The sequence below is a fragment of the Aptenodytes forsteri genome, unplaced genomic scaffold, assembly GCF_000699145.1.
Source record: "Aptenodytes forsteri isolate BGI_AS27 unplaced genomic scaffold, ASM69914v1 Scaffold16, whole genome shotgun sequence".
Classification (NCBI taxonomy): domain Eukaryota; kingdom Metazoa; phylum Chordata; class Aves; order Sphenisciformes; family Spheniscidae; genus Aptenodytes; species Aptenodytes forsteri.
In genome coordinates this window covers 2,928,406-2,953,773 of record NW_008794753.1, presented here as the reverse complement: position 1 = coordinate 2,953,773, position 25,368 = coordinate 2,928,406, and the positions used below count along the sequence as shown (strand labels likewise).

General features: G+C 42.1%; 1 protein-coding gene across 1 annotated transcript in view; it reads left to right on the top strand.

Annotated features, from left to right (window-relative positions):
- Positions 1–25,368, top strand: part of MIB2 (mindbomb E3 ubiquitin protein ligase 2) — a 56,308-nt gene that overhangs the window by 12,608 nt on the left and 18,332 nt on the right. The window contains exons 2-9 of the mRNA XM_009274166.2: positions 4,773–5,123; positions 5,593–5,764; positions 15,437–15,543; positions 19,027–19,221; positions 20,508–20,650; positions 22,617–22,724; positions 23,957–24,061; positions 24,787–24,949. Coding sequence (XP_009272441.1) covers positions 4,877–5,123; positions 5,593–5,764; positions 15,437–15,543; positions 19,027–19,221; positions 20,508–20,650; positions 22,617–22,724; positions 23,957–24,061; positions 24,787–24,949 — 1,240 coding nt within the window. The 5' untranslated portion in view covers positions 4,773–4,876. The remainder of the gene's footprint in view (positions 1–4,772; positions 5,124–5,592; positions 5,765–15,436; positions 15,544–19,026; positions 19,222–20,507; positions 20,651–22,616; positions 22,725–23,956; positions 24,062–24,786; positions 24,950–25,368) is intronic.

Below are 25,368 nucleotides of genomic sequence, written 5' to 3'. Positions count from 1 at the left end.
CGGTGGCAGGAGCTGCCCAGGGTTGGCGGCAGGAGGCCCGTTGCTCCGGCTCATTTGGGCTCTGGCGCAGCGACGGCTCTCCCAGCAATCCTCCCGCCTGATCGGTGTCTCTGGTGGGAGCTGGGCTACCCCTGCTCTAAGGCACCTGGGCTGGGCCCAGAGGATGGAGGAGTTGTATCAGTTTTAGGGGTTTGTAGCCCATGTGTGCTTTGTATTCCTTGGAAAACCACCTAAGAGCAAGAGGATGAAAGTAAGTAGGCGGTGTGAGCTCTTTGGTGGACGTTGGATGCTGCAAATCTCCAGTTATTAGAGATACAACATCCAGAATAACAGACTGTACCTGAGGAGAAAGAAGAGTCAAAGAGAATGAAAATAGGAAGAGATGGGGATGATGATGTTTTCCAAAATGCTTAGCGTAAAAATGACTTCTTTTGGGACTTGTGATTTAAAAGTTGGGGAAGCTGGGCATTTCAGGCTCAAGTGCGCTGCTGTGGAAAAGACCCCATAATAAAAGTTCTGCTGCAGCCATCTCCACGTGAGTTCACAAAGGATGTTCAGAAACTAGAGGAATATCAAAGTCGGAGCTTTGCAACCTTGTGCTGCTTTTTTGAAAAAGTGTATGATTTGCATTTGCCATAGCCAGAGCACTTAAGGAAGCATCCTTAGGATAGGCGAAGCTCTCTAAGGTGGAGTAATTTACCCCAGAAGACCATTCAAACCGCAAAATATGTGTAAAGGGGGAAAAAAAAAAAGTGGCTTTAAAAAACCAAAATGCAACAAAATCACCTGCATCTTCCTCTGTTTACCATACTGTTCAAATAACTTGATAACCAAGTTACATGCACTGATTTTGTCAATCTGCCCACACCACTGTTTGGTTCTGTTAACTGTGTATTCAGTACAGCAGCAACCTTTGCCTCTTACGAGACCGGTATTAGGTTGCCTCTAGAGCACCTTCTACCAAGAGCGCAGTTTGAATATTGGCAGAAAGTTGCAACAATTATTGCAACTAAAATGTTGCGGACTGAAGGCGCTAAAGTATTTCCCCTTTCTTCCAGTTAAGTATTACTGGGATTTCCTAAGAATGGACTCATAGATTACACCTGGGCTGTTCTTTCCTGTGTCACAATAGATGAGGTCAGGATTCAGAAATGTGCTTGTGTTTTAGAATGGATTATTTGTTCATCGTTACTGTAAACTCCCATGGGAAACTGATGTTTTCTCTGTGAATCATTTCTGGCAGCTATACCTATCCTTCCCTGGAATAATTATGACCCAGACAGCATCGAGGGAGGAGTATTTGCTTCAATGAGTGAAACATTTCCACTTAGGAAGTAAATAATGCTGATCTCTGTCAAGGTTCAGACTGCGTGAGCATTGTAATTCATCTCGTAAAGATTTTGAATGGTTCTTTACTCTTGTTATGCATCACCCCTGCAGATTAGATGGGAATGCAGAATGCGTTTGGTGCCTTCTTGTGTGGCAAATGGAGTATTCACATTAAGAAGACAACCTTCAGAGCAGTGAGCAAGGGATTGCATGGAGGTCATTGCAGCGCAGACGACTCCATTAACGAGTATTCAGCATCACAGGTGTACAGTTGAACTACAGTAGCTTCCTAGAGCTGTGGGATGAGTACATGTGCAGCTCCTTTGTGAGTCGTAGGGACCTGCAGAACCAAGGGAAGCTCGATGCCTGTGGCAGCACTAAAAGTCTGTTCCCATCTGGATCCAGCTTATTATGGGCTACTGATTAGATGGATTTTTGTCCTCGCAACTCAGTACCTGTGATATTGACAGAGATTGCTGTCTTTTGGCAGTTCTGCGACAAGACACCTGGTGCTGGCATGTCACATTGCATCCATAAGTAAATTCAGAGTGCAGTGAAATGATGCATTTCTCCAGGACTCTTTCTACAAAGTGTCTTCGTGTAGCTTGTGTACTTCACTGGCAGTTTGAAGAAGGGATCTCTGTAGCATCCATGTCAGAGAAGCAGTGGGAAGCTGCACAAAGTGTGGTTTTGCCTGTGTGTAGGTCACACGTTTCTAGGCCCAAGGCAGTTCTGACCTGAGGCTGGTACTCTGCTGTTTGACTGCTCTGTTGAGCATGTGTCACGATATATAGTATGCTAGCCTGCTCTGCTGTTTTCAGGTAGTGAGGGACCATCCTCCTTTATACTGCAGTGACTTAAGTTTTATGAGTTTGTGGCACAGCCTGGAATATTCTTTTATGATGAATAATTTTTGGAACTGGCATTGCCTTTCTTGAAATGCCAAGAGTTCTGAAGCCTGTGATGTTTCATTCATTCCTGGGGAGAGGGAAAAGGTCCACTGAAATAGCATAAAACTCTTAAGGTTGGGGAATGGCGCTCCTTCCTCATCCAAAAAACCCCTATGGTATTTGTCATTTCCTTGTCTAAGCATGCTGTTCCTTTTCCCACTTTTCCCAGTGTTATTGCCTCCCCCCACCTTCCAGTTCCACCAGTTCACTTGGATGAAACAGGAGGGGTGGTGGTTGTTTTTAAGGAAAAGCCATGTGGCAATAATTGAACTGTGCTTCTCTTGTACCTTTGTATTGTTGGATGTTTCCGTTTGTTTTCTCTGCAGTGGGTTTGACTGTCTTGACTGGTTGATAGCAGCCTTTTAAAAAAGCAGTTCTGCCTCTTAGTTAAAGCAATAAAGTGTCCATTTTATTCGTTTCTGATCTGGAGGAAGAGGGGATCGTACAAGTCTCATTAGGCTCTGCAATGCTTTCTGAAAAGGATATTCTTTCTTTTTGATAATTTCTGTTTTCCTAAAGGCAATAAACACCGGTGCACCTTAAACTCAGCAATGTTATATCCTCCTCCGCAAAGGAAGTCTAAACGAAAGTGTTGCCCAAGGCATGTTTTGGTGATGATTAGAACGAAAGATGACATGAAGTTCACAAGGACATTTGGTTTTGATGCTGCGCTCGTGTGACAGGTGTTTGGATGTCACAGTGAGGCGTAGCAGGAAAAGTCTGAAGCAAGAGAGGTGCTAAAGCTGAACAGAAATCAGGCTCTTTCTGCATGCTAGAAACTTGATTTTGCGTCAAACTACTCTTCCATACGTTTAAAAGGGGATGTTTGGCTGGAGGAAGAGTTTATTTTTAGGCCTCGGTGGTTTCGGTTGCTTTATTGGTAGGCGGCAGTGTTAACAACATGTCACGTGGCACAAAGCTGCTCCCGTTGCCATGTCTGAGTACACATCCTATTAGCTTGTCAGCTGGTTTGTCAGCCTGGTTTGAAGTGGCTCTGTGTGGCAGTTGGTTGGTTTGAAGTGGCTCTGTGTCACGGCAGTTGATAAGATTTGCTGTACTTTTGGAATCTGCGCAATTTGGCCCTTGGCATTCTGTTGTTTTGGTTTTTTTTAAAAAATTTCGAGAAAATTTTGGATGCTATGGATAGCTTGAGAGGAAGAGGGAGACCCAGGGATGCCCAGAGATAAAAGGACGCTACAGTAGATTTTTCCAGAAGTCAAAGCAGCAGCTTGGCCCTAAATATTGAAAGCCATACTCCTCTGTCTTGTTGTTCTGGTAAAGAGGTAAACCAGGCTTTGACAATCTGTTTGATTTAATTCAAAGTTGTGGATGTGCTGCATCTGTGTGGTATTCACCTCATTTACCAATTGTCATGGCAACAGCTGGAAAGGCTATCCCAAGCTTTTACTGATCCCAGCACAAAATCTGCAGTGCTTATTGCAGGTAAGCAATAACCCTTCCCTGTTCCTGCTGTAGCTAGCATTGATAAATAGCAGCAAAGATTGACATTTCTCTGGCATTGGCACTTTTTTTAAAACTGCTATTACTTTTGGAAAACAGACAAACATTTCTTTCATATGCATCTTTAAAACTTGCTGTATCCCAAAATCAAACCCAAAGCTAACTTTCTGGGCAAGTGAAACTCAACACTGCGGTATTATGTGGTAAGATGCATATGAAGAGTCTTCCTCAAAAATAGACTGGTATTGACTTTTTGTTGCTAAAATCATGCTGCTGGTGTTTTCCTGGTCATTTCTTTCAACTCTGTTTTCTGTGCTTGTTTGTTTCTGTTGCCATTGTGCCTCTGGTAGGTGTTGCACATATTCCTGAATTTGAAATCAAGGGCTGCTACTGGAGTTTTGTAAAGACTTCTTGCCCAGTTCTCTTCCCTCATACCCAGTGCTCTGGAATAAGTCTTTTGGATATTATGCAGATGTTTCTGTGCCTTGGAAGTCTCGCTAGTTTGTGTATCCTTCCCAGCTGTGAGGATCCCTGTTTTAAATAAAGTGTAGATTTATCTACTCAGCAGGTCAGGCCTCTTCTGTGGCCAGGTCATTCTGGGGAAAAAAATTACCTTTCTTGCCTTTATTTTTAATTTTTTTAACGGGGTTGGAGTTAAATGTACCTATGATACTATGAAGAAAAGGGGCTTCCAATTTGCTTGCTGAAGGCAGCTGTCATTTTTAAAACACCAGCTGGACTGTAATTAAGATTTAAGCTACATAGAAGGTAGTCAGGATGTTCGTCAGTAATATCTCTTTGCACAGAATGTCTTATGATGGTGTTTACAGCAGAGTGGGATAAGTACTTCAAGTTGAGGTTTGAGTTCTTTTCATCTGAGAAGTGGAATCTAGAAAACCTACTGGCCCTGCTAATTCAGCATGAGTTTGTGTACCAAGGGTACGAGCTGAAATGGCATCCACTTGTCTTGCTATGAAAGTTATTGCTGTGATGTGTTGAGTGGCATCACTTAATTGTATGTTGTCTTATTAGGTGTGCTGAACATGCTGCTGACAATGCTGAATGTGTTGCTGATGATACTGCCTGTCTCCAAGACCCCTTACGTGGAAGAATTTTAGGGGTTGCTGTGCAGATCAATGGACGTGGACCCCTATGCCAGCATGCAGGTTGGGATGCGGGTAGTTCGTGGGGTGGACTGGAAGTGGGGCAGCCAGGACAGCGGTGAAGGGAATGTTGGGACTGTCGTTGAGATTGGTCGGACAGGCAGCCCAACCACTCCAGATAAGACTGTGGTCGTGCAGTGGGATCAAGGCAACAGAACCAATTATCGGACTGGATTCCAAGGGGCTTACGACCTTCTTCTGTATGATAACGCACAAATAGGTAAGTATAGCATGGACAAGAAGCACAAACACTAGCGCTGTAAACCCATCTCCTTTAGTATACGTAACGCCTGCCTCACATGCTAGCTGGAGTGTTAAGCCTTTTGCAACTACCTGTGGACTCATGTTGAGCAGCAGTGTACGCTCAGCCAATTCATGGCAATGAAATTCCTGTTTTTCTCTATGCAAAGGCTTTTCTTTCCTCTTTCTCTTTTATCTGTGGGTCTAACGGTTTTGATGACTTTGTCATTCTGCTAGATTCTGGCATGACTTTTAGGATGAGAGTCCCTTAAGCCAGGAAATGGATACTTCACATATCACTTCGTATTATATTATTGCATCATCTTCAATACACACACAGTATGTGATTTTTCTCTTTAAAACATGCTGATGTAGTTCTAAAAGCCTGGTCAGCCTGGTTTCTCTGGATTTTGTGTGGATCTTATATTCCTTTGCTTTTGTTCTCCTAGGTGTCCGTCACCCTAACATCATCTGTGACTGTTGCAAGAAGCATGGTATACGGGGAATGCGGTGGAAATGCAAAATGTGTTTTGACTATGACTTGTGCACACAGTGTTACATGAACAACAAGCATGATCTGTCTCACTCCTTCGAGCGCTATGAGACGGCACACTCACAACCGTAAGTGGTGCTATAGGGGAAGTCCAGGTAACCATGTTGAGATTTATAGGTCACTATTCTATAGCAGTGGTCTCCAAAATGGGGTGTGTGCGCCCCAGGGGGTGTGCAAGATGATCTATTGAGGTGCAGGAATAAAATAATAGAACTTCAGTAGTACATGTCTGTATAATTTATAAAGAAATAAATGTACATATATTGGGGGGTGCTCAAAATTTTTTTACCGGTAGGGTTGCACGATCAAAAAATTTTGAGGACTGCTGTTCTATAGAATAGCGTAAGGCTGGATCTGGCACTTTTATGGAGCTGCTTGAAAAAAGACAGCAAACAGAAATCAGCAGAATTTTTCTGAAAAATTAAATTAAGGTGAAAATTCAAAGTGTTTGTATGCTCTGGTTTTTCTTTTCCTCCCCCCCAATTAAATAATTTCATAGACATGCTTTGCTATTTGTTGTTCTCAGATAACTGAGTGGCCACAGAGAGGCTGATAGGAATCTCGCACTCCCAAATTGTTGATTTCTTCTCAGGGTGTATACTGTTCACTGAAGAACAACACCTTCTCATTTACTCTGTACTCTGCCTCTGCACATTAGCATTATTGAAAGTGACTTCTACACTGATGGCTGTGGAACAGTATCCATAATTTTATGCTCATTCATGATGTGCCAAAACATGGAGGTCTGTTCTCTTGTCCTGAGGAGGAACTGAAAAATAGCCTCAACAATAATTTCATTTGCGCCTCCTAAGGTGGGCATGAAGATGAATCTTGTAATCCTCTGGCCTTTAGGAAAAGTAATAGGAAATCAGCTCTTGTCTCTGCCATTGATTTTCTTTTTTTTTTTTTTCCCCTCCCCTTGAAAATATTGTGCGTTGCATCCGTCTGTGGAATGAAAAGTGTAATTACTTTGCTAAAGACAGTGGTGTAGGATTTGCAGCTGTTCTTCCTCCCATATGGGAAGCTCTTTCTGGAGTTGATTACCATAGTTTTGCCAGTGTGGCTGAGCCAGAATTCTGAGTGCTAGCAAAGGAATAGATGTTGCTGTCCAAAGATGTCCCCTCTGAGCTTTGAGGCTTGTGTTTATCCACCAGATTAGGATGTTTCTTGAGCTTGTGTTAATATGGCAAGCCAGCCAGATCCTATTGTGAAATGAGCTTTGTGATTTCATATATATAAAAAAATATACGTATATATAAAAATAGATATTTTTTTTTCTCTCTCTTTCTATGAATATTATAGTTAGCTCCAAGTAGTTACTCAGAGGTGCCTGCTTGTGTCTTTTATTTGAGCTCTAGGTACACTCTGTTGTTAAGGTACATAATCTTCCTCATATTTAAAGAAGAAAAAAAAAAAGCCAGCAACAATTACTGTAAGAGGCTGCACTGTTGCAGAGCAGTCCAAATTTTCTGGCCTTTGCGTGGGTTCTCCAGGGCGCTGCACAGTGCTGCGTTCTCTTGGGCAGCAGGCCAGCTCTGTTGCCTTTCCTCACCCTCATCAGGAACACCCCAAAATGCTATCGTTTATCAGAAGGCAGATTGCTAGGCAATTTCTCCCCAGGACTCTTATCCTCTGCAGAACTTGTTTCCTTTTCTGAGGAATCTGAATGGTGAAAGATGTAAACAGAGCAATTTTTCCTTTCAAGGCTTGTATCTGACCTGTGTCCAGGCTGCCATTTGAATTAGGCAGTAGAGTGCTGCTTGTCAGTGTGAAAAGAGAGCTTGGAAGGACTGCCGGTAAACTTGCCGGACCTAGTACTGTCCTATGTGAGTTGATTGACTTTCACAAAACGCTGCAGCACCACTCTGGAATGTCACCGAAGCGCTAGAGGGCTCTTTGGAGGTAGATGTCCACTAGAGCAGAACTGGATGTCTGATGATGCTTGCCTCTTAGTGGCTTTTTGGTTTGTTTCCTAAAGTCCTTTGCTTTTTTCTGTGAGTGTAGTTCATTCAGTGGTTAGAGAAGATGTGATATAAATTAACTTTTTTTTAGTTGATAAAAAGAAGTCTAGACCATAGGCCAGAGTCTATGATACCAAGTCTTTTGTTAAAGTAGCAGTATTCTGATTTACATTACTATGTGTTAGCAGGAGCGATGATCTTCCTAATACCAGGCAGCTAATTTAAGGAAAAAAAAAAAAAAAAGAAAGAAAAAGGGAGAGTGTGGGTGTGTGTATGTGACATCAGGGACAAAGCATGAGCCTGTCAGATATGGCAATGGTTTCTGGGAGCCTCAATAAGGGGTGAAGGAAGAAGCAGCAGTAGTTGTAATTGGATAATATAACATCCTACCTGCTGTTCCTACGTGGCAGGTATCGAATGTAGCCGTGCTGAGGGATGGAGAGAAATCAGAAATCCGCAATGAAGAAGCTTCCAGTTGTGGAAAGCTGCAATTTTAAAGATGAATGAATGGTACATATTGTGATTCTTAGAAGTCACTAAGCTTTTGGAGAAAACAGGCTGTCAGAAATGCTTTTTGTTTCAGTCATTTGACTGAGTTGGATGGTAGAATACTGTACTATAACTGCAATGCATATGTGTTTTATGCAAGAGCTTTCATACAGGGAGCTGGCAAACACAATTTTACTTACAGATGTCTTGCAGTGCAGAAGCAGGAAGAAGTAGGAACACCTTTGCTTTAATGCAAATGTAATCCTATGATTTGTTGGTCTAGTGTTCTGTAGATTGCTCTGCATTAAGAATGGAATGTTCTGATTAAAAAAAAAAATAAAATAAGTGAAACGAGGGGCAGGGAGGGAGATCACCTTTGAACAATGCCCCAGAGAGGATTTTTTTGGAATAACTGAGGTCTGAGCTGTAAAGACACATTGCCTTAGGCAATGCAGCATCCTTTTCGAAGAACAAAAATTGCATACTTATGACTCACTAGGACTATCGCTTAGATCACTCATCTCAATTTTCTTGCTTAATAAAGTAGAAGAAGAAAATCTTTGGCAGTTCCCCAGGGACCAAAAAAAGCTGTGTATTTAAAAAGACATGGTAACTGCTGTGTGGATTTGGGTTTTCTTGAGGTTTTGTTGCTACCTGCTGTTGTTTGAATGGCTATAAAACACAGGATGAGTCTCCTTTAGAGATCAAGATTCTCTCACCTCCTTTCTCTGGCAGGGAATGGGTATCTTTTGGTTCTTTGCAACGAGCCTCAAGCACAGCAGTGTGTTGCTTTCAAGACCCAGGCAAAGTGCTGTGATGAGCTCCCTGGAGCGTTAACTAGTCAGAAAGCTTGTAAGGGGAGTGGATGGAGAGACAGCCCACCAAATTTGACAGCATCCCATAATCTTGGTTTTGCATAATGAAGGAGGGGCTACTTATATATCGTGATTGTAGTCCTCGGCTCACCATCAGTGAGATCAAATGTAGAACCATGGAATGCAGCTGTATTATGGAGCTGTCACATCAACTGTCTCTTTAACCAAAGATGAAGAGCTGGAAGTTTCCAGTCCCTCCCTGGTCTCCATTCTTAGTCCATCGTGAGAGAGCATCACCATGCATCCAATCTTGCAACTGCTACCATTGCTGATGCTATGAGAGAGGAAGCTAGGGCCTCTAGTAGGACAATTTCAGAGATTGCAGCGTGATGTCCTTGCGCAGCAAATTGCTACCGCCTGCACTGCTGTTGCCAGACCCACCACATGGCACCTGTGCAGCTAAACCGAGGCAAGGCCAGCACAACTCTCTGTAGCAGCTCACTAATCCTAGGATTTAAGAGGCCTTAAGCCCAGACAGATACTGCAGACGGTTCCCAATCAGTTTTCTAAAGAGGCTTTGAAGACGCCTTTACCTGAAGGCTATTTCAGGTCTTAAATGACCTGAGTTTGAACCTCTGGTGGCAGGAAGTACTGATTTTTTTATATTTTGCCATTTGAAGTAATCTCTTCCTGACATCTGCCAATTGCTGGTATTTTTTGTTGGTCTTGTTTGGTTTGAATTTTATGGCTGTTTTGGGAGAGGCTCTCATCCTTAGTTTAAAAGGATGGACAGCTCAGTTTCACTGAAGACCATTTTTTGCAATCTTGTATCCGTTTGCTGAATATATGCTTAGTAATTGGAAGATAAATCAGTGTCTGTAAGCAGGATAGCAAAGCAAAACTCATCAGGTTTATGTTAAGGCTGGAATAGTCAGGCACACTCTGGTGAGTTCTGCAAATAATCAAGTCTGAGATAATCTTCCTTTTATATAAAATAATAGCATTATTACGTTCAAGTGCAAAAGCAGCAATGGCATTTTGCGTGCATCACCTTCTCAGGGATGATGATAAGCTGAATTTCAGTAGGGGATGTGGTGCGTTTTACCCAGGCTATTTTCTAGACTTCACTCACCAATAAATCAAATCTTAACAAATTTTCAAAAGTCCTATTTTTTGCTGGAGAACAATGGAGTTGGAGAAGCCAGCAAACTACACAGGGAAATGTTTTGTGTAGTCAAGCATAAGAAATACAAATATTTTCTCACTTGTGTTTCATACTGTAGTCACAACAGAGTTTGCAGTTATTTTCAGCCGTGATTCTTAAACCAGCTCTGTCTAGTCTAGTTACCAGTTGGATTTCTAAATCAGATACATTACAAGAACAAGTGTATGCTATCATTTAGGTACGCATGTGCGATGCAGACCCATTCAAGGCAGCTTTAATAATCCAGCCTTCCATCTGTGACTGCTTATACTGTAAGCCTGAACTAATATAGCAGCTGAGTGACAACTGCTGGGCGTTTGATTACTGGGCAATAAAGGGGGTCCAGGTTTATTTACTGTAGTAACCTCTTCAACATGTGTTATTTACGCAATGTCAGTTTAAGCTGCTAGACTAAGAAATTTTGGTGAGTAACATTTTGAATCGAATCTGACTCTTGTGTGATGATGTTTGTTTCCGAACTTTTTAAAATGCTCCTTAAGTATTAATGAATTTATTAATATGAATTTGTTTATTAATTTATTCCAGGTTTATTTACTGTAGTAACCTCTTCAACATGTGTTATTTACGCAATGTCAGTTTAAGCTGCTAGACTAAGAAATTTTGGTGAGTAACATTTTGAATCGAATCTGACTCTTGTGTGATGATGTTTGTTTCCGAACTTTTTAAAATGCTCCTTAAGTATTAATGAATTTATTAATATGAATTTGTTTATTAATTTATTCTTTTAATAAATGAGTATAATTTTACTTTTAAAAACCCCCATGATTTACCAGATAAACTACCTAACTGTACCTCCTTAAAAAAACATGTACATTGCAGAACACTAGGGCATATCCCCACATTAGGGCTTCCCTTACTTAGTTTGGAGTATTCTGTTTGATTTGTGGAATAGGGATTAAATTTCCATGACGTATTTTATCTTTATCTTTTCTGGAATTACATGATCAAAACTGTAAGCAAGAGAAATCTTCACTAAAACATCCTTAGCCTGTGTTTTGAACTAATAGTCATGTTTAAAGGATGGTAACGAGACATTTCACTTCGTGTGCTCACCAGTGCTTCTGTATCATTCTCAGGACAATATTCTGCCATTAAAGGCTGTGTATAGACATCTCGGAGAGCGTAGTTGAGAAAACCTTCTGTCTGCAGTACAGTGTTGAGTCTTAGGTGCGCACACACATTTTAGTTCACATTTAGTAGCCTTGGTCTGAAATCTTGCCCACTGTGGCTTTCCAAAACTGAGTCTGATACGAGTTAGCCTTGGAGGTTAGCAAAAAAGACAGCAAGCATTTAGCCCAACTCAGACCTTGCCGTCTGAGTTATAAACACACAGCTGGTTTTGTGAAGAACTGTGTCTTGGCAAGGAAGGATAGGATTGACAATGGAAATTCTTGGTAAAGACAGTTCCTGAAATAGGTTTCTGTGATCCTGATCCCTCACTTACTAGCGTCCTTGTCTTAGTCTGGTTCATGCTTGAGCAATCGGCATCCGCCTGCCATCTGTCAGAATTTTGTTCCTTTATCCTTTGCTGGAAGTGCTTCAGTAAAAGCTTTGCTAGGGAGGACTAGAGAATCCAGAATTTCTTGCATTATTGAGGTCGGTTTTACCTGTAGTTTCTGTAAGATCTTTGTGTTGGCTTTTCTTGAGGTAGCCTGTGTAGGTCTTTATCCATCCTAGAAGGAGCGTGGGTTTGTACCCACCATGAGCTGAGTTTACAGCTCTAGTTTACAGCTGTGCCTTTCTGAAGAGATTAACACGATATTTATGGCCTGCTACTTTGCAGGGTGACCATCCCTTCTGCTTTCTCGTCCCATGCATTGTGCTTGTTTCTTCAAATAAGAATTATCTGCAGTGGAGAAGTCTCTGTGTTGCAAAATATGTTAGCTGTGCCTGGTATAAAGGGGCTCTGACTTCGCAGGGCCTCAGATCGCTACTGCAAATTAAAAGCAGTCTCTGTTTCAACTTCTCCAAGTCAGTTGTTCTGGGTCTCAAATCTCTGTCTGTAAAGCATGGATGATGCTATTTTTCTGGCTGTCTGGAGCATGGCTCTCAGTGATGTGAAAGGCTATGTAAGCACCTCGGTGAAATTTGAGCACAGGCAGAATATCCACAGGGGGGTGGTTCCCAGCACGCTGAAGAGAGACATAGCTTCATTCTGTACAGTACATGCTCCCAAGTGTTTTCTGGACTCTTTAGTAATTTAATATCATTGGAGTTTGTAGGGCAGAAATGGCTGCAGACTTTGGCTGTCATAATTAAAATACTTATTAAAGGCAGTATTGCAGTGATTAAATCTATCCCTAGGGTATTTTTGCAACACACTAACACTTTGGTTGTTATCCAGTATTTGGAGCAAAACATGTTGAATTAGATTAAAACCTAAGATGTATTGGCTCAGGACATCTGGTTCTCGCATCATTTTTCAGTGTTTCTGGTCAGCAGTGTGGTTCAAGACAAGGTCAAAATTTTTGTGAGGCCAGGGAAAGAAGGCAGTTATGGTGGGTTGCCTCCAGCATTTAAGTAGAATGGGAGATGGAGCTTCTCACACTTCTTTAAGGAAGCTCAGCTTTCTGAACTGGTCAGCTTTGTTTTCCTGGTCTCTAGCCACAAATTTCACTGAAAGTGACAGGTTAATGTGAGAGCTGTTGAGATGGGAAATGACTGCTGTTATATGATTATATGAAAAGGGAAATTATGCTAGGAATATAATGAATGGTGGTTGTTTTGCTCTTTAAACATCTTGCTTAAGCTTAGCTTGGTGCTTTATTTTACTGTCACTGAGAACCTTTGCATTGAAACTCCTTCCTTGTGAGAGCAGGGTTGGAGGAGCGAAGTATATTTTTATCACTTTGTCTCAGGGCTTGACTAAGACATCTTTGATAAATTGTTAGAAAAGCATTCAACAATATACAGTCAAAATAGCATGTTGTAGCTGTTTCAGATGTAGTATACAAATCCATGCTGGTTTTTGAAGCCAGTCTATAGTGCATGGCACAGTGCAATAAAGTGAATGCTGATCAGTGTTTCTTTTTAGCAGAGCTTTTTCCTAGCCCTCTTTCATTATCTTCTCGTTCATAACAATTGCCAGCCTTGATGATGTTTAAAACAGACAAGATCTCAACCATTCAAAAAATGGTCTTCATCTTCCTTCTGTTGAGCTACAATCTAGATAATGAGAATTCAGTGATTATAAGAACATGTGTAAATAATCTCTCCCTCTTTTTAAACACATTAGGTTGTAAAGCACAGGTGGGAGAGCTGTTAACAGGTTAAGAAAAGTAAAAGACTTAGGCTTTTGATGGATAAGTAAACAGTAAGTTCAAGCATAAGCTTTTTATCCTTCTGAGTCTCCACCTTCTCTCTCTAGGTATTAGATGGCAAATAAATACAGCATTCTCAGGTCAGCCCTACCCCCAGTAGGCTTCCCCTCCCCTTCCCCTGTGAAACAGCTGCTGAACTTGGTTTTGCTCTGTCTGGTCTGGGAGTTGCCAAGAGCCTGGCAGGAGGAGGTGTGCAATTACAGCTATGGATTGTGGCACCTTTGCAGTCACCTAGAAAAGTGGATTGTAGCCTGGGGGAGCAGCACTAACAGGTCATAAGGACTTTGGTGGCTTGGTATCTCATGAGAAAGCTTTCTGCTAGGGAACAGAGACTAGGAACGGCACGCGCAAAAACAGCAGAGAAGCTGCTGTAACATTATGGGAATTGGAAGCTGCTTTAACAGAACATCAGACCCCCTGTTTACTATCACGTAGGTATTTTTTTTTTTCCTTAAGATGGATCGGTGTGTATGCCTGTGATGCGGATTGCAGGGCAGATAGAAAGGTCTGTGTTATCCTGGAAACAGTCTAGCCACAGCACTGCTGGTCTAATCTGCTCTGCTTTTCAGCAAGTGAACTAGGCTGTGCAGTCTGCAGCTTCAGTAATGAAATGTGCTGAAACTCCTTGTGACTTTGAGGTAGGAGACTGCCTGAGCCTTTAATGCTTTCATGCGGTATACACCTTAGTAACATCCCTAAGCATTGCCTTAAACTTAACGGTGGGATACAAGGGCAGCTGGAAGTCAGTCTCACCCTCCCCCTGAAGTGATGGCAGACTTTCTGGAGAAGTTACTAACCTTCTCCTTACTCCTCTCTTTTTTCCTCCTCCTCTCAGAGGCTCCGTCTTAAAGATATATTTTAATTGTGTGAGACTTACATTAGTTGACTTGGGTGTTCTCCTTTGGGAAGCGTGTGGATTGTAAGTGGCACAGCTGGCAATGAAAACTAACATGCCCTCCTGCTATGATGTTTAGAATTGCTTGATATTTGTAGCAGGGCTTCTGCTCAGTGTAGGCAATGGGGTGAAGTTGCTAAATCCAGATTTTGATGACTTTGGTTTGCAGATGTTGTACCTTATGCTGTAGAGTGCTGGTAAATAGTTATGTTAAAAAGTATTAATTTGCATGCATTCACAGTAATCATACTTGGCCCTCAGTGAGCTGCCTTGCCCTGATACAATTTGTGGTTTGTGCATGTCATAGAACATGTGGGAAATTTTTTCTTCTTTGGAGCTACTAGATTTTATTTTTGCCCTACACAGCCCCCTCAAGGCTCTTGAAGTTCTGAAAGAAGGATAATTTTTTTTTTTTCCCTTCACGGCTAAGCATGCTGTGTGCGAGTGAGTGAATGTAATAATTTTGAAGCTTTGTGTTTACATATGTTCAACTTCCTGAGTCAGCAAGATGCCATTCTGGTGTTTAACAACATGGGAGGGAGACCCTGCCACAGTCCTGCTGCTTGTGTGTAGATATGTGTTTGTCTCCCCAGACTGTCACTGAAGTGTGCCTGTTCCTCATGCTCACAAAGCAGCCTCTATTCCCAATTATCTGCATCCCACAGTTGAGAGAAACACAGAACTTTTTTAAAGCTCACCATAGATCTCACCATTTTTGATAATGTTTGAAGATAAACCTGGGTCTTCTTTAGCCCAGTGTATTATTCACTAGTTGTCTTTCTGCAGTCAGTGGAACAGTGCCTAAGTATTCTGACCTTCCTGGGGAGACCAGCTTTTAGGATCAAAGACCCTGTTCAGCTATTTTATTGTTTGTTTTCACTTCTTGCATGCCCTTCAGAACTCAAGCCGTGTTTTTCTGTATGTAAGTGTGGTACACTTGGTCCTCATATGACAGACCTCAGTTGGATCAGAGCTTTATAAAGTGTGAAATAGTAACAATGAATTAATTTGTTTTCTCTTATTTTGTTTTTCCAGAGTCCTGGTGAGTCCTCGACAGAATTTGACTCGCATCACGTTAAAAGGGACTTTCCAGGGGGCTAAAGTAGTCCGTGGCCCCGACTGGGAGTGGGGTAACCAGGATGGTAAGCTGCTTTTGAGATGTCTTGTAAAACATCATTCAATAAGCTGCTTTTGAGATGTCTTGTAAAACACCATTCAATTCTTTTTTCTTTTTTTTTTTTCCTTTTTGCCAAATTACTAGTTGAAAATGCACATGCTGAGCAGTAGCTTCTAGGGGAGCTGTTCAGATGTTGCAGGTTGCTGTTCTTTAGAGTATTAAATATTACTTGTTTTCTTGTATTTGTTTAAAAATATATCTGTGACATAAACTGTATGCATTCATTCAGGGTGTGGGAGGGAAGTTTTGCTGCTCCTATTTCATAGATGTGAAAACTCATGGGAATCGTTCTGGAAGATCTTTTATAGAACTATAAATATACACCATGTTACAAGAAAATAAAGACCCGTCTTTTCCTGAAAAAGCTTCCATTCACAGTGGGAATAAGGTTTGTCTGACTTTGTGTACAATACTACTTTTTCCTTTGGAGTTCTTTGGAATAGCCTTATTTGGACACTTTTAAGAACAGTGAAGAGAAATGATCGATAAGGAGTGTTTCACATGGAGCATTAATGAAGAACTGTTTGCTGTGGTTGCTGGAGAACGGTTTCTGCTTTCTGTATGAATTGTAACTTCAGGCTGAAAATGCAGAGGGACCAAAATGCCTCTTCTAGAGTTGCTCTTGGGGTATAATGACTGTGTCTAATTCACTGATACCAATTTCTGTGTAGTGCTATGGGGTTAAGGAAACTTTACTGTCTGTTTCTATTCCAGAGTCTTGTACACACTGTAATGTTTACAGCTTCTTTTTTCCCTTAATATTTAAGGTGTAAGTCCAAAGGTTTCCAGTGTTGACTCCACCATTTCTTGCAGCTCTGGGTTCAGTGGAGGACATGGAAACTTGCAGGGTCTGAGAGCAAAAGAAGCTTATGCTCAGTATAGCTTATCTGTCCTTTTGAGATCAGATCAACATTTACATGTCTGAGACTCGTGTTGCTTACGATGATTGTGACCTGAAAGAAGTTATATGTGCAAGACAAGTGAGAAGAAATATAAGGTGCTTGGCCTTGTGACCAGCCACTCAGCTGGTCTTTAATGAGTACTGCCTTGTCTTTGATGGACCTGCCCCCATCCACAGTCTTTTGCTCTTCTGAACTTAGCTTCCTGGTAGCGCTAACACATCAATGCTATTTCCATTTGAGGAGGTAACATATAAGTAGCGGTAATAAAAAACCTTGGAAACTCTGTAATAGGGTCCTGGTAAGTTTATGTATTGATCATGTGGTCTCGTGTGTCTGGTAAGGGCAATAGCAGCTAGTTGAGAAATCTGATCAAATGGTCTTGCTTTTATTTGCCTGTGTCTTTTTAGCATTCCTTCTGCCTGAGCCCTTTGCGGAAATTAACATTGACTGCAAAATTTGCCCATTGACCAGACTTTTTTCTCTGCTGTGGTCAGGGTGGACCCTGGCAGCTCTTCAGTCACTTCAACCTTGTCATTGAATACATATTTTTCCTTACTACCTTTTCTCAGAGTCCAAACACCATGAAGTGGAAGGTAGTGCCCTCCTCAGAGAAAAGCATCTGAACAGGGCGAAGGCAGAGATTACTTTTTGTTGCTGTTGTTCAGTCTGAATCCCTGCTGCAGCAGACAAACATTAAGTTCTTTTGTCACTGGTGCTGTTTCTGTCAGCACTAATTCGAGGCCAGTGATACCTACCAGGTTTCTTACAGACTGAAGGAGCGGGGAGAGGACAGCAATCTGCTACAGCCTGTTCATGTTAATAATATAGTCAAAGACGCACAGTGTTGCTGCGAGATCACTGTTTTCCCATACTTGAACATTGGTACCACCCAGAGGCTCTTCTTTCCTGTGGTCAGTAACTGCATATTGGATGTAACCTTCATTTCTAAGAGCTGTCATCCTGATTAATTTTGGACTGGACAGTTGTTTATGGTTATCTACAGAAAGGAAGATGAAAATTACTGTTAGCTGCCCTATTGCTAGGATCTGGATTCTAACCTGGAAGGCTTTTTTAGGCATAGCTGTGCAGGTTATATCACAGAATAGCTTTTGGTAACTTAAATTGTATTTTTGTGGATAATATTCATGTGGGTGGATATCTGGAGTGCTGATCTGGTAACTGGCTGCAGTGTGAATTGTGTGCAGAACTGGGATCCACCTGCCATTTCTAGGGAGAGATCTTACAGGCAGATAGGATTTTAAAAATATTTTTCTTCTAGTAAAAATCAAGAGGTATTGGGACTTTCTGATTCTCAGATCAGTCCTCTAAAAGTGTGTTCTTGTCATTGATAGAACTGACAAGAAAGCCCACTGGTTTGTCTGTATTATGCTTTTTAGATAGATATGCAGTTTGATGAGGAAGTTAACTCCTTTAAGCTGTTAAATTCCAAGACTTTGCAGGCAATTAGAAGCTCAGTGTGCACCCAGTGAGACAGACAGACGTTGCTGTCCTCGTTTGGGAAAGCACTAGACCAGTGCTGGGACTTGCTGAGGTTCACACAGGGACTTGGCAGCAGAGTGAGGTAGGGAATCTGCAAATTCTGACTGCCTGTCACTAGGTTTGATGTTGATAGACTGTTGTCTCTTGCGTGAGAGTATGTCCCATGTGCCCAGCCAGATTTACCTTCTCACAAATATATCCTCCTGTTCTGGATTGTTTCAGTAGTACTCCTCCTTGCTTGGGCAGGTGAAGAGAAGTACCAGAACAAACTTTACTTGATGTTCCTCCACCTGGCCGGTGTTGGGGAGAGATTAAAGGTCTTGGGTGGATTTTACAATGCTGCTGTGTTTTTATCTTGCCACAGTGTGGTGCCATGACACTGTGCGTTGCCTAGCTAGGCAGTATTTCCGTACACCAGGAGGAACGGCTTCTACACAGAATTCAGCTTTTCCATATTTGTATTCCAAAGTAAATGGCTGGTTGGCTTTCAGTGAGTTTAATGTAGAGATTCTCTCCTAGTTGGTCAAACTGAGCTGTCTCATGGTTTAATTTCCCTAATTAAAAAGGTGACTGTGATCTCTTGCGCCTTCTGCAGATCAAGGTGAATCATGCAAGCTGTGAGGAATTTGTATGAGCTGCCGAATAATTTTTTTTTTTTTTTTGGTGCGATTTCCTTCTTTCGTGTATATGAAGAACACTTGACTGGAGGGCACTGCTTCAGGCAGCAGTATGCTGTCAGTGAAGCAGACCTGTGTGCTTTCTGTTCAACAGGTAGAGCTGGACTATGATAGGACCCCACAGAAATCCCTTCTGGCAGCAACCTCTCTGTCAGAATTTCACCTGCCCCCAGCTATTGACTTTTGGCTCTGTGCTTACTCCTCTGTGGTGAATAGTTGGAGAAATGACAAGTTTTTTCCTTGTTTTTTACTTAGTTAAGATAAAAATGTCATTAAATTATATCTCAGTAAACATCCCAGGTGAGTTTCTGTATATTGGTCTCAGTGAAAATGTAAGCTGGACACTTTTCTCCCCTCTTTTTCCATCAGGTGGTGAAGGTAAAACTGGACGTGTGGTTGATATTCGTGGCTGGGATGTAGAGACCGGACGCAGTGTGGCCAGCGTCACCTGGTCTGATGGTACCACGAATGTCTACAGAGTTGGGCACAAGGGAAAAGTGGACCTGAAATGTACTGTGGAGGCATCTGGTGGCTTTTACTACAAAGAGCATCTCCCAAAATTAGGTGTGTAGAGACAAGTCTTCTGTTGAGAAATTCTGATTCATGCTGCCATTTCCTGACGCTAAAGCCATTTTGCTTGGAAGACAGAAAATCAGTAGGTGGTTTTATAAAGTTCCCACATAATGTGTACCATTTTAAAAAAGTGGTTTTGTGTGCACGTATTGCTTTATTTCAGAGTGGTTAGTAAAGTAGTTTGGCCTTTCAGTGGTAAGATTGTGTAAGACCACCAGATGCCCGCAGCTGTATCCCAAGGAGGGATCTTCTGCCAAGGCAACTTCTTGCTGCTCCCTTGGGAGTGCCTGCATCTGTCAGCAGAGAATTCAACCCAGTGTCAGTTTTGTTAATCCAAAGTTTTTCATTCTTCAGGCAAGCAGTGGTCCAGCTGGTGTTCACTGTGCTTTTAGAGGAGCAAATATTATTGTTCTGGTGGACCAAAAAGTATGTTGAAGGGGATTGTGACAAAAGGGAGATTTCTGAGAATGGAGCTGCCAAATACTTGCCCAGCAGGGAGATTAGAAAAAGTCATGGAAAAAGGTGATGTCTATATTGGCAGCTTGCTGCAATCCACCTTTCCTCCTAACTCTGATGAAACCAAATAAACTACTTGTGGTTTTGGACATGCAGCATTTAGGGGTAATTTAGTTGTATATTTTTTTAATGAGGTGCAGGGGCCATCTTTTGCTCCCCTGAAGGAAAACAGAGGTCTGTTCTTGAGTTTGCAGCAGCAGAATCAGGTCTTTCTCATTCTTTTCTCTCCCTGAGCAGCTTGGCAAGAGCATGAGGGAAAGGAAGGGTTGGATGGGGAGCTTATTTCCAGGGGTACGGCCTCTCGCTGCACAGGAAGGCTAGGAGAGTAAAGCACTCCACAAAGCAAGCTATGTGGCTGCCTATGGAAGAGAATTTATTTTGAGTACTGTGTAGGTGTGTCTGCTGAACAACAGTTGTGGGTGACTGAATTGCTAAGAACAGCAACTGATGTCTGACATGAGATGAGAGGCATCATTCAAAGGCATTCCCCTCTCTGGGAAGGGACAAAATTGTGTCTTGTTAGAACTACCTCATGTTTAACCCATATCAATATCCAGTTAGAGCTAAATCCTCTTGATCTCTCTACATAGTGCTGCCCCATAGAGTGTGTAGGGCATACTCCACAATGGAAAAAGGGTTTTACACCGTTCTGCCCCAGTTAAGCCCATGTTAATTTGCAACCCTTGTTACAAAGCCAAATGAGACACAAAGCATGTTATTGGATCCTTCATGTATGTGGGTGGTGTCATTCTTCTCTTTAGGAAAACCAGCTGAACTGCAGAGGAAAGAAAGCACGGACAGGCATCCGTTCCAGCATGGGGACAAAGTGAAATGCCTGCTGGACATTGACATCTTGCGGGAGATGCAGGAGGGCCACGGTGGCTGGAATCCTAAAATGGCTGAGGTATGCTTCTGCTTGCTCCTATTCTCTTGGTAACGTATCAGTCACTATCTCAGACTACATAAGTAGGCACTGGCTAGGAAGTTAGCAGAACGTCCTGTGTAACATGTTATCCTTCTATATTTATATTGTGTTGACTGAATCACAAATACAAATTCTTTAATGATAGGACACTGGAGTCAGATTTATTTTAGGCTCAGATAAATCTGTGTTGTATGAGAATTGCCTTGTGGAGCCCTGCATAATTTCTAAGACTCTACGATGGGTCAAAAGAGTTGCTCAAAAGTCTTGGAAGCCAGCGCAAAAAACTAATGGCTGGGTTGTTTGTTTTTAAATGAGCCCTGGATCTTTTCCTTGGAGTTCTGGATCCATTCCCTGTTTGGCTTCTTTTGTACTGTGCATTACTACTAATGAAAGTTATGTGTTTTGTCAACAGTGGGCTCTATCCCTGGCCAGGGCTAAAATTTCTCGGCCCATATGATGTTCTTGGAGCTTAGCCTGTTGTCTTTAGTTTGAAGAGCTATCAGTCTGCTGTCACCTGTTGTCTAAAAAAAACTCAGTAGAGGAAGTAAAGATAGAAATGACACCTGTTACTGTAGTATAGCGTCTCAGGGGGCCACGGTGGAAGTAAGTCTCCAGGGGGTTGTGAACATTTAGTGTGGGCTTACATTCAGACGAAATGATAACAGCTAAATGAATAAATTTGTAATTTAAATTAAAAAGTCTGTGCTTTTTGTTTCTCCTTAAGTCAACTTTCTTGGCTTTTAATAGTCTACAGATATTGCCCAAAATAGATTACCTTACCTTCACATATTGAAGAAGGCATTACTGCTGTTGCGCAGTAGATTTACTGCAAGACAAAATCACATTTTGATACTCGCCATTGCAGTAATAAGACCTGTCTCTGAGCCTGTATTAGTAACTTGTATAAAAGTGGCGTTTTGGAGAGGGAGGGAAGTGTATAGCCACAAATGACCCAAATGTCTGCTACACTTGAGTCAGTAAACTGAATAACCTGCAGGTCTGATTCTGAGACAGCTGTCTGAAGCCTTGGTATATGAAGCAGCGCTATAAAATTAAAAAGATACATTATATATGTATCCTAGCCCAACCTGCCCTGTAGGTGAGCAGTCTTTTTGAAATCAGACTTTAAAATGTCAAGACAAACTATGTCATTTCAGTTTCAATGTGGAAATCTATTAACTGATCATCGGTCTCTTTTTTTAGCCTGGCAGGCAGGGACTTACCGTCTTCTGGCATGAACTTGAAGAAGGCTGTCAGTGGGGCCATGAATTTTTTATTCCAGCTAAGGCCTTCGTCCCCAAAGCTATAGTTTTTGAATGTTGCTGTGTAGCTAACATAGTCTGCTAGGTTGTTAAGGCTCTGCACTTTGGAATTCCTGCTGTTGGTGAATGCAGGTGTAGAGAGGGATATTAAACAGAAACAGTAACTTCCTCTCATCTCAGAAATCGGTGCTTTTTGTCGTCTTCAAAACTATCAGCTGCTCAGGACCTGCCAGAATCAACAGATATAGAATACTGCACTACAGAACTATACTTTGTTTTCTGTAGGCTCCTCTAACATGCCCCCTTGTTTTTTCTCTCAGAGCATGCCTTGCTGGTATTATACTGCAGAACAGTGTTGTAATCTCTGCCCACCTTCGTCATTTGGAAAGAGGAGGACAATTTGTACTGCATTTTCAAGGATTTTCACACTTTATACTCCTATCACCCTCCTCCCCCAATATGCTGCTACTTTAGAGGAGCTTCTTAAGCAGCGTTTCCCTCCTTTTGCAGACAAACAATGACTGCATCTCATTTAAAGCAGGTTTGGGAGCACTGTTAGTCTGTGAATTGGAAATGGTGGGTAATTTAGCCATCTATGCCTTGGATGCCTGCTTTCCTCACTATTAAGCAATGTGATTTATTTAGGGGGTTTCCCCTACTTTTTTTTTTCCCTCTATCAAAAGTTCATTGGCCAGACAGGGACTGTGCACAGAATCACGGACAGAGGGGACGTGAGGGTGCAGTTCAACAGTGAAACCCGCTGGACTTTCCATCCTGGAGCTCTGACTAAGGTAGGTGCTGATAGGTGAGCTTGGCCAGAACTAGCAACGCTGCAGGGAATAGCTGTCAATTTAGCCTGCTGTGTCAGGACACAATGTGTCTCAAGCAAGTGCCAAAGAAATACACTGCTATTCTAAAAGCAGTAGTTCTAGGCAGAATTTCCTGCAAGCCATTGGAGCTAAGACATGGTTGCAGACAGTGGGAATTGGGCTACTAGGCTGTCCAGTTTTGTGAACATTTGCATTTCAAATGTTGTAAGTTCTTAAGGTAAATTCCATTTCTTAATTTCAGCTTCTTTGATAAGAGTGGTAACAGTAGACCTACAGTACCTCATCCTTCTGCAGCTGCCTTTCATCTGTGATGAACCTTCTTCCACATCATTTCCATTTGATTTTGTTTTCTTCCTTGTTCTTGTGTCTTCATATTATTCTCCTTTTTGCATCTTTTTTTTGTCTCGCTTGTCTCCAATTCTTCTGGATGATCTGAGTCTGTAATCCAGCTCTTCTAATTTTGTGTCTGTATTTCTGAAGCTCATAGCTCTGGCCTTCCCCAGAGGTTTGAGGACTTGAAACGTGGATGATTAGAAACAGGGCTAATAGATGTAGAAGGAGCTGCTGGAAGACTACAAAATTCTGAAAGACCTGAACAAGGTCACAATGCTAAAAACTCCAATACCAATGGAAAATGCAGCGTCAGACTGTTTTGCGCAGAATTAGTCTACTTTGAAAAGTGTGTTTTGACAGTGCTCCCTTCTTAGCTCAGTGAGCAGAGGGAGCATCTGGCAAATTACCAGTACAGATAAAATCTAGTTTCCCTTTTCTGTTTTAAATAACAAACAGATTTAAATTCCTTATTAAAGTGAATTAAAATCTCCAGTGCCAAGTCAGGTATAGTGAGGAGGTGGACCAAGGAAAGTTCCATATGTACTTTATACTGGTATTAATTATAGATGCTTTGAAGAAGAAAGAAAAGAAGAAAAATGTTGGGTCCCGAATTATTTCCCTACTTAAATGTGCACTTGGCTTAAAACAGAAATACCCCAACCCTTGGACTATGTTTAATTTGCAGTGCAGTGATTACAGATTTCTTGGTAGTCGTACTTATGTTTTGTAACGCCTTGTTTTTTGAGTCAATGGGCTTCTTGTTTGGTTGGGTTTTGTGGGGGTGGGGTGGAGGGGCTGATCGCTTTTTTTTTTCCCCTGGCTTCGTCCCCCAAAAGCTTATGACTTTCTTTTTCTTGTAGCTCAACACCTTTTGGGTTGGTGATGTTGTCCGAGTGATAGATGATATGGAAACAGTGAAGCGATTCCAACCTGGTCATGGGGAGTGGACAGATGAAATGGCACCTGTGAGTGCGCGCCAGTTCCAGGACAGTCCAGTAACCTCCTGAGTTTTCCCAAGCAATTAGTAATAGCGACTGGGCTTGCATTGCCCTCCAGTATTCCTGCTGGTCAGTGAGTGCACAGACCTTTCCGGGACTGCTGAGGCCTTGCAAAATAAATGTTGCCTAGTGCTATTGGCTATCGGTAATACAATCCTATTGCAGCACCCAAAGCAAATGGAGACATGGGGAATCTGACAAAGGATTTGGCTACCAGTAAGTCAGATAAGAGGTTTCACTAACCAAAGTAAACAAGTCCTCTTACGCCCTCCCTAATTCTCTGGAACGAGGCAGGAAAGTGTCCAAGTGGAAAAATGGTCTGATCAGAGCAGAATACAAGTGTCCTCCAGGAGCAATTAAATGCACAGAGGAAACCTTTCCTAGTCCCAATTTTATCCGTTCTCTCAGGGTTCTTCAGACCATGTTTTGTTGTTTCACCACCTTCCTCTCCAGACATTTGTAATGTGTCTGGGAAACCCTTCTTATGTAAAACCAGTAAAGGAGAAACTGCTGAGAACCCTCTGGTGTCCTTGAAGTGGGAGCTGTCTGCGAATGTGTCACTGTTCAGTGCTTCTTTTCACACAGCAGGAGTGCCGCCTGCGAAACCACTCTTAGAAGCATTGCATTGGTTCTGAGATGCAAAGCATACTGCGTCTTACCTTTTAAAAATAATTTCTCTCTTTCCGTTGCAGACCCTGGGGCACATCGGCAAAGTGATCAAAGTCTATGGGGATGGAGATTTGCGAGTGTCGGTTGGAGGGCAGTCCTGGACGTTTAACCCAGCTTGCCTGACAGCCTATCAGAGAGATGAGGAAGCAAACCTCATGACAACGGAGAATGCAAAGGAATCAAAAAGTGAGACAGTGAGAACAGAGATGTCTGATCTGTCAGGGATTGTGAAATGGTTGCTCTGGTGTAACAACAGCAACACTCCTTGGACAGTGTTAAGCTCCAGCTGCCTGTTCTTCCCCGGACAGAGCTCCAAAACCAAGCTGTGCCTTACTGGGGAAGCAAAGCTGGCCTTAACAGGAAAATACAGAATTTAGGACTCAGGAATGCTAACCATAGCACTGTCCTAGGTTCAGTATTTGCTTCTGCCTTGTTCTGTTTCAATTTCCTGTTCCGTCCTGTTGCGTTTCCTTTAGGAGGATACTAATTCTTGAATGCTTGTGAAATATTCCCAGGTCCTTGTGTGGAAGTGTTGTCAAATCAATGATTATTTTGCCCAGTCCACCCCGAAATTGAATCTGGGATCACATGATGTGTAGAGGGGA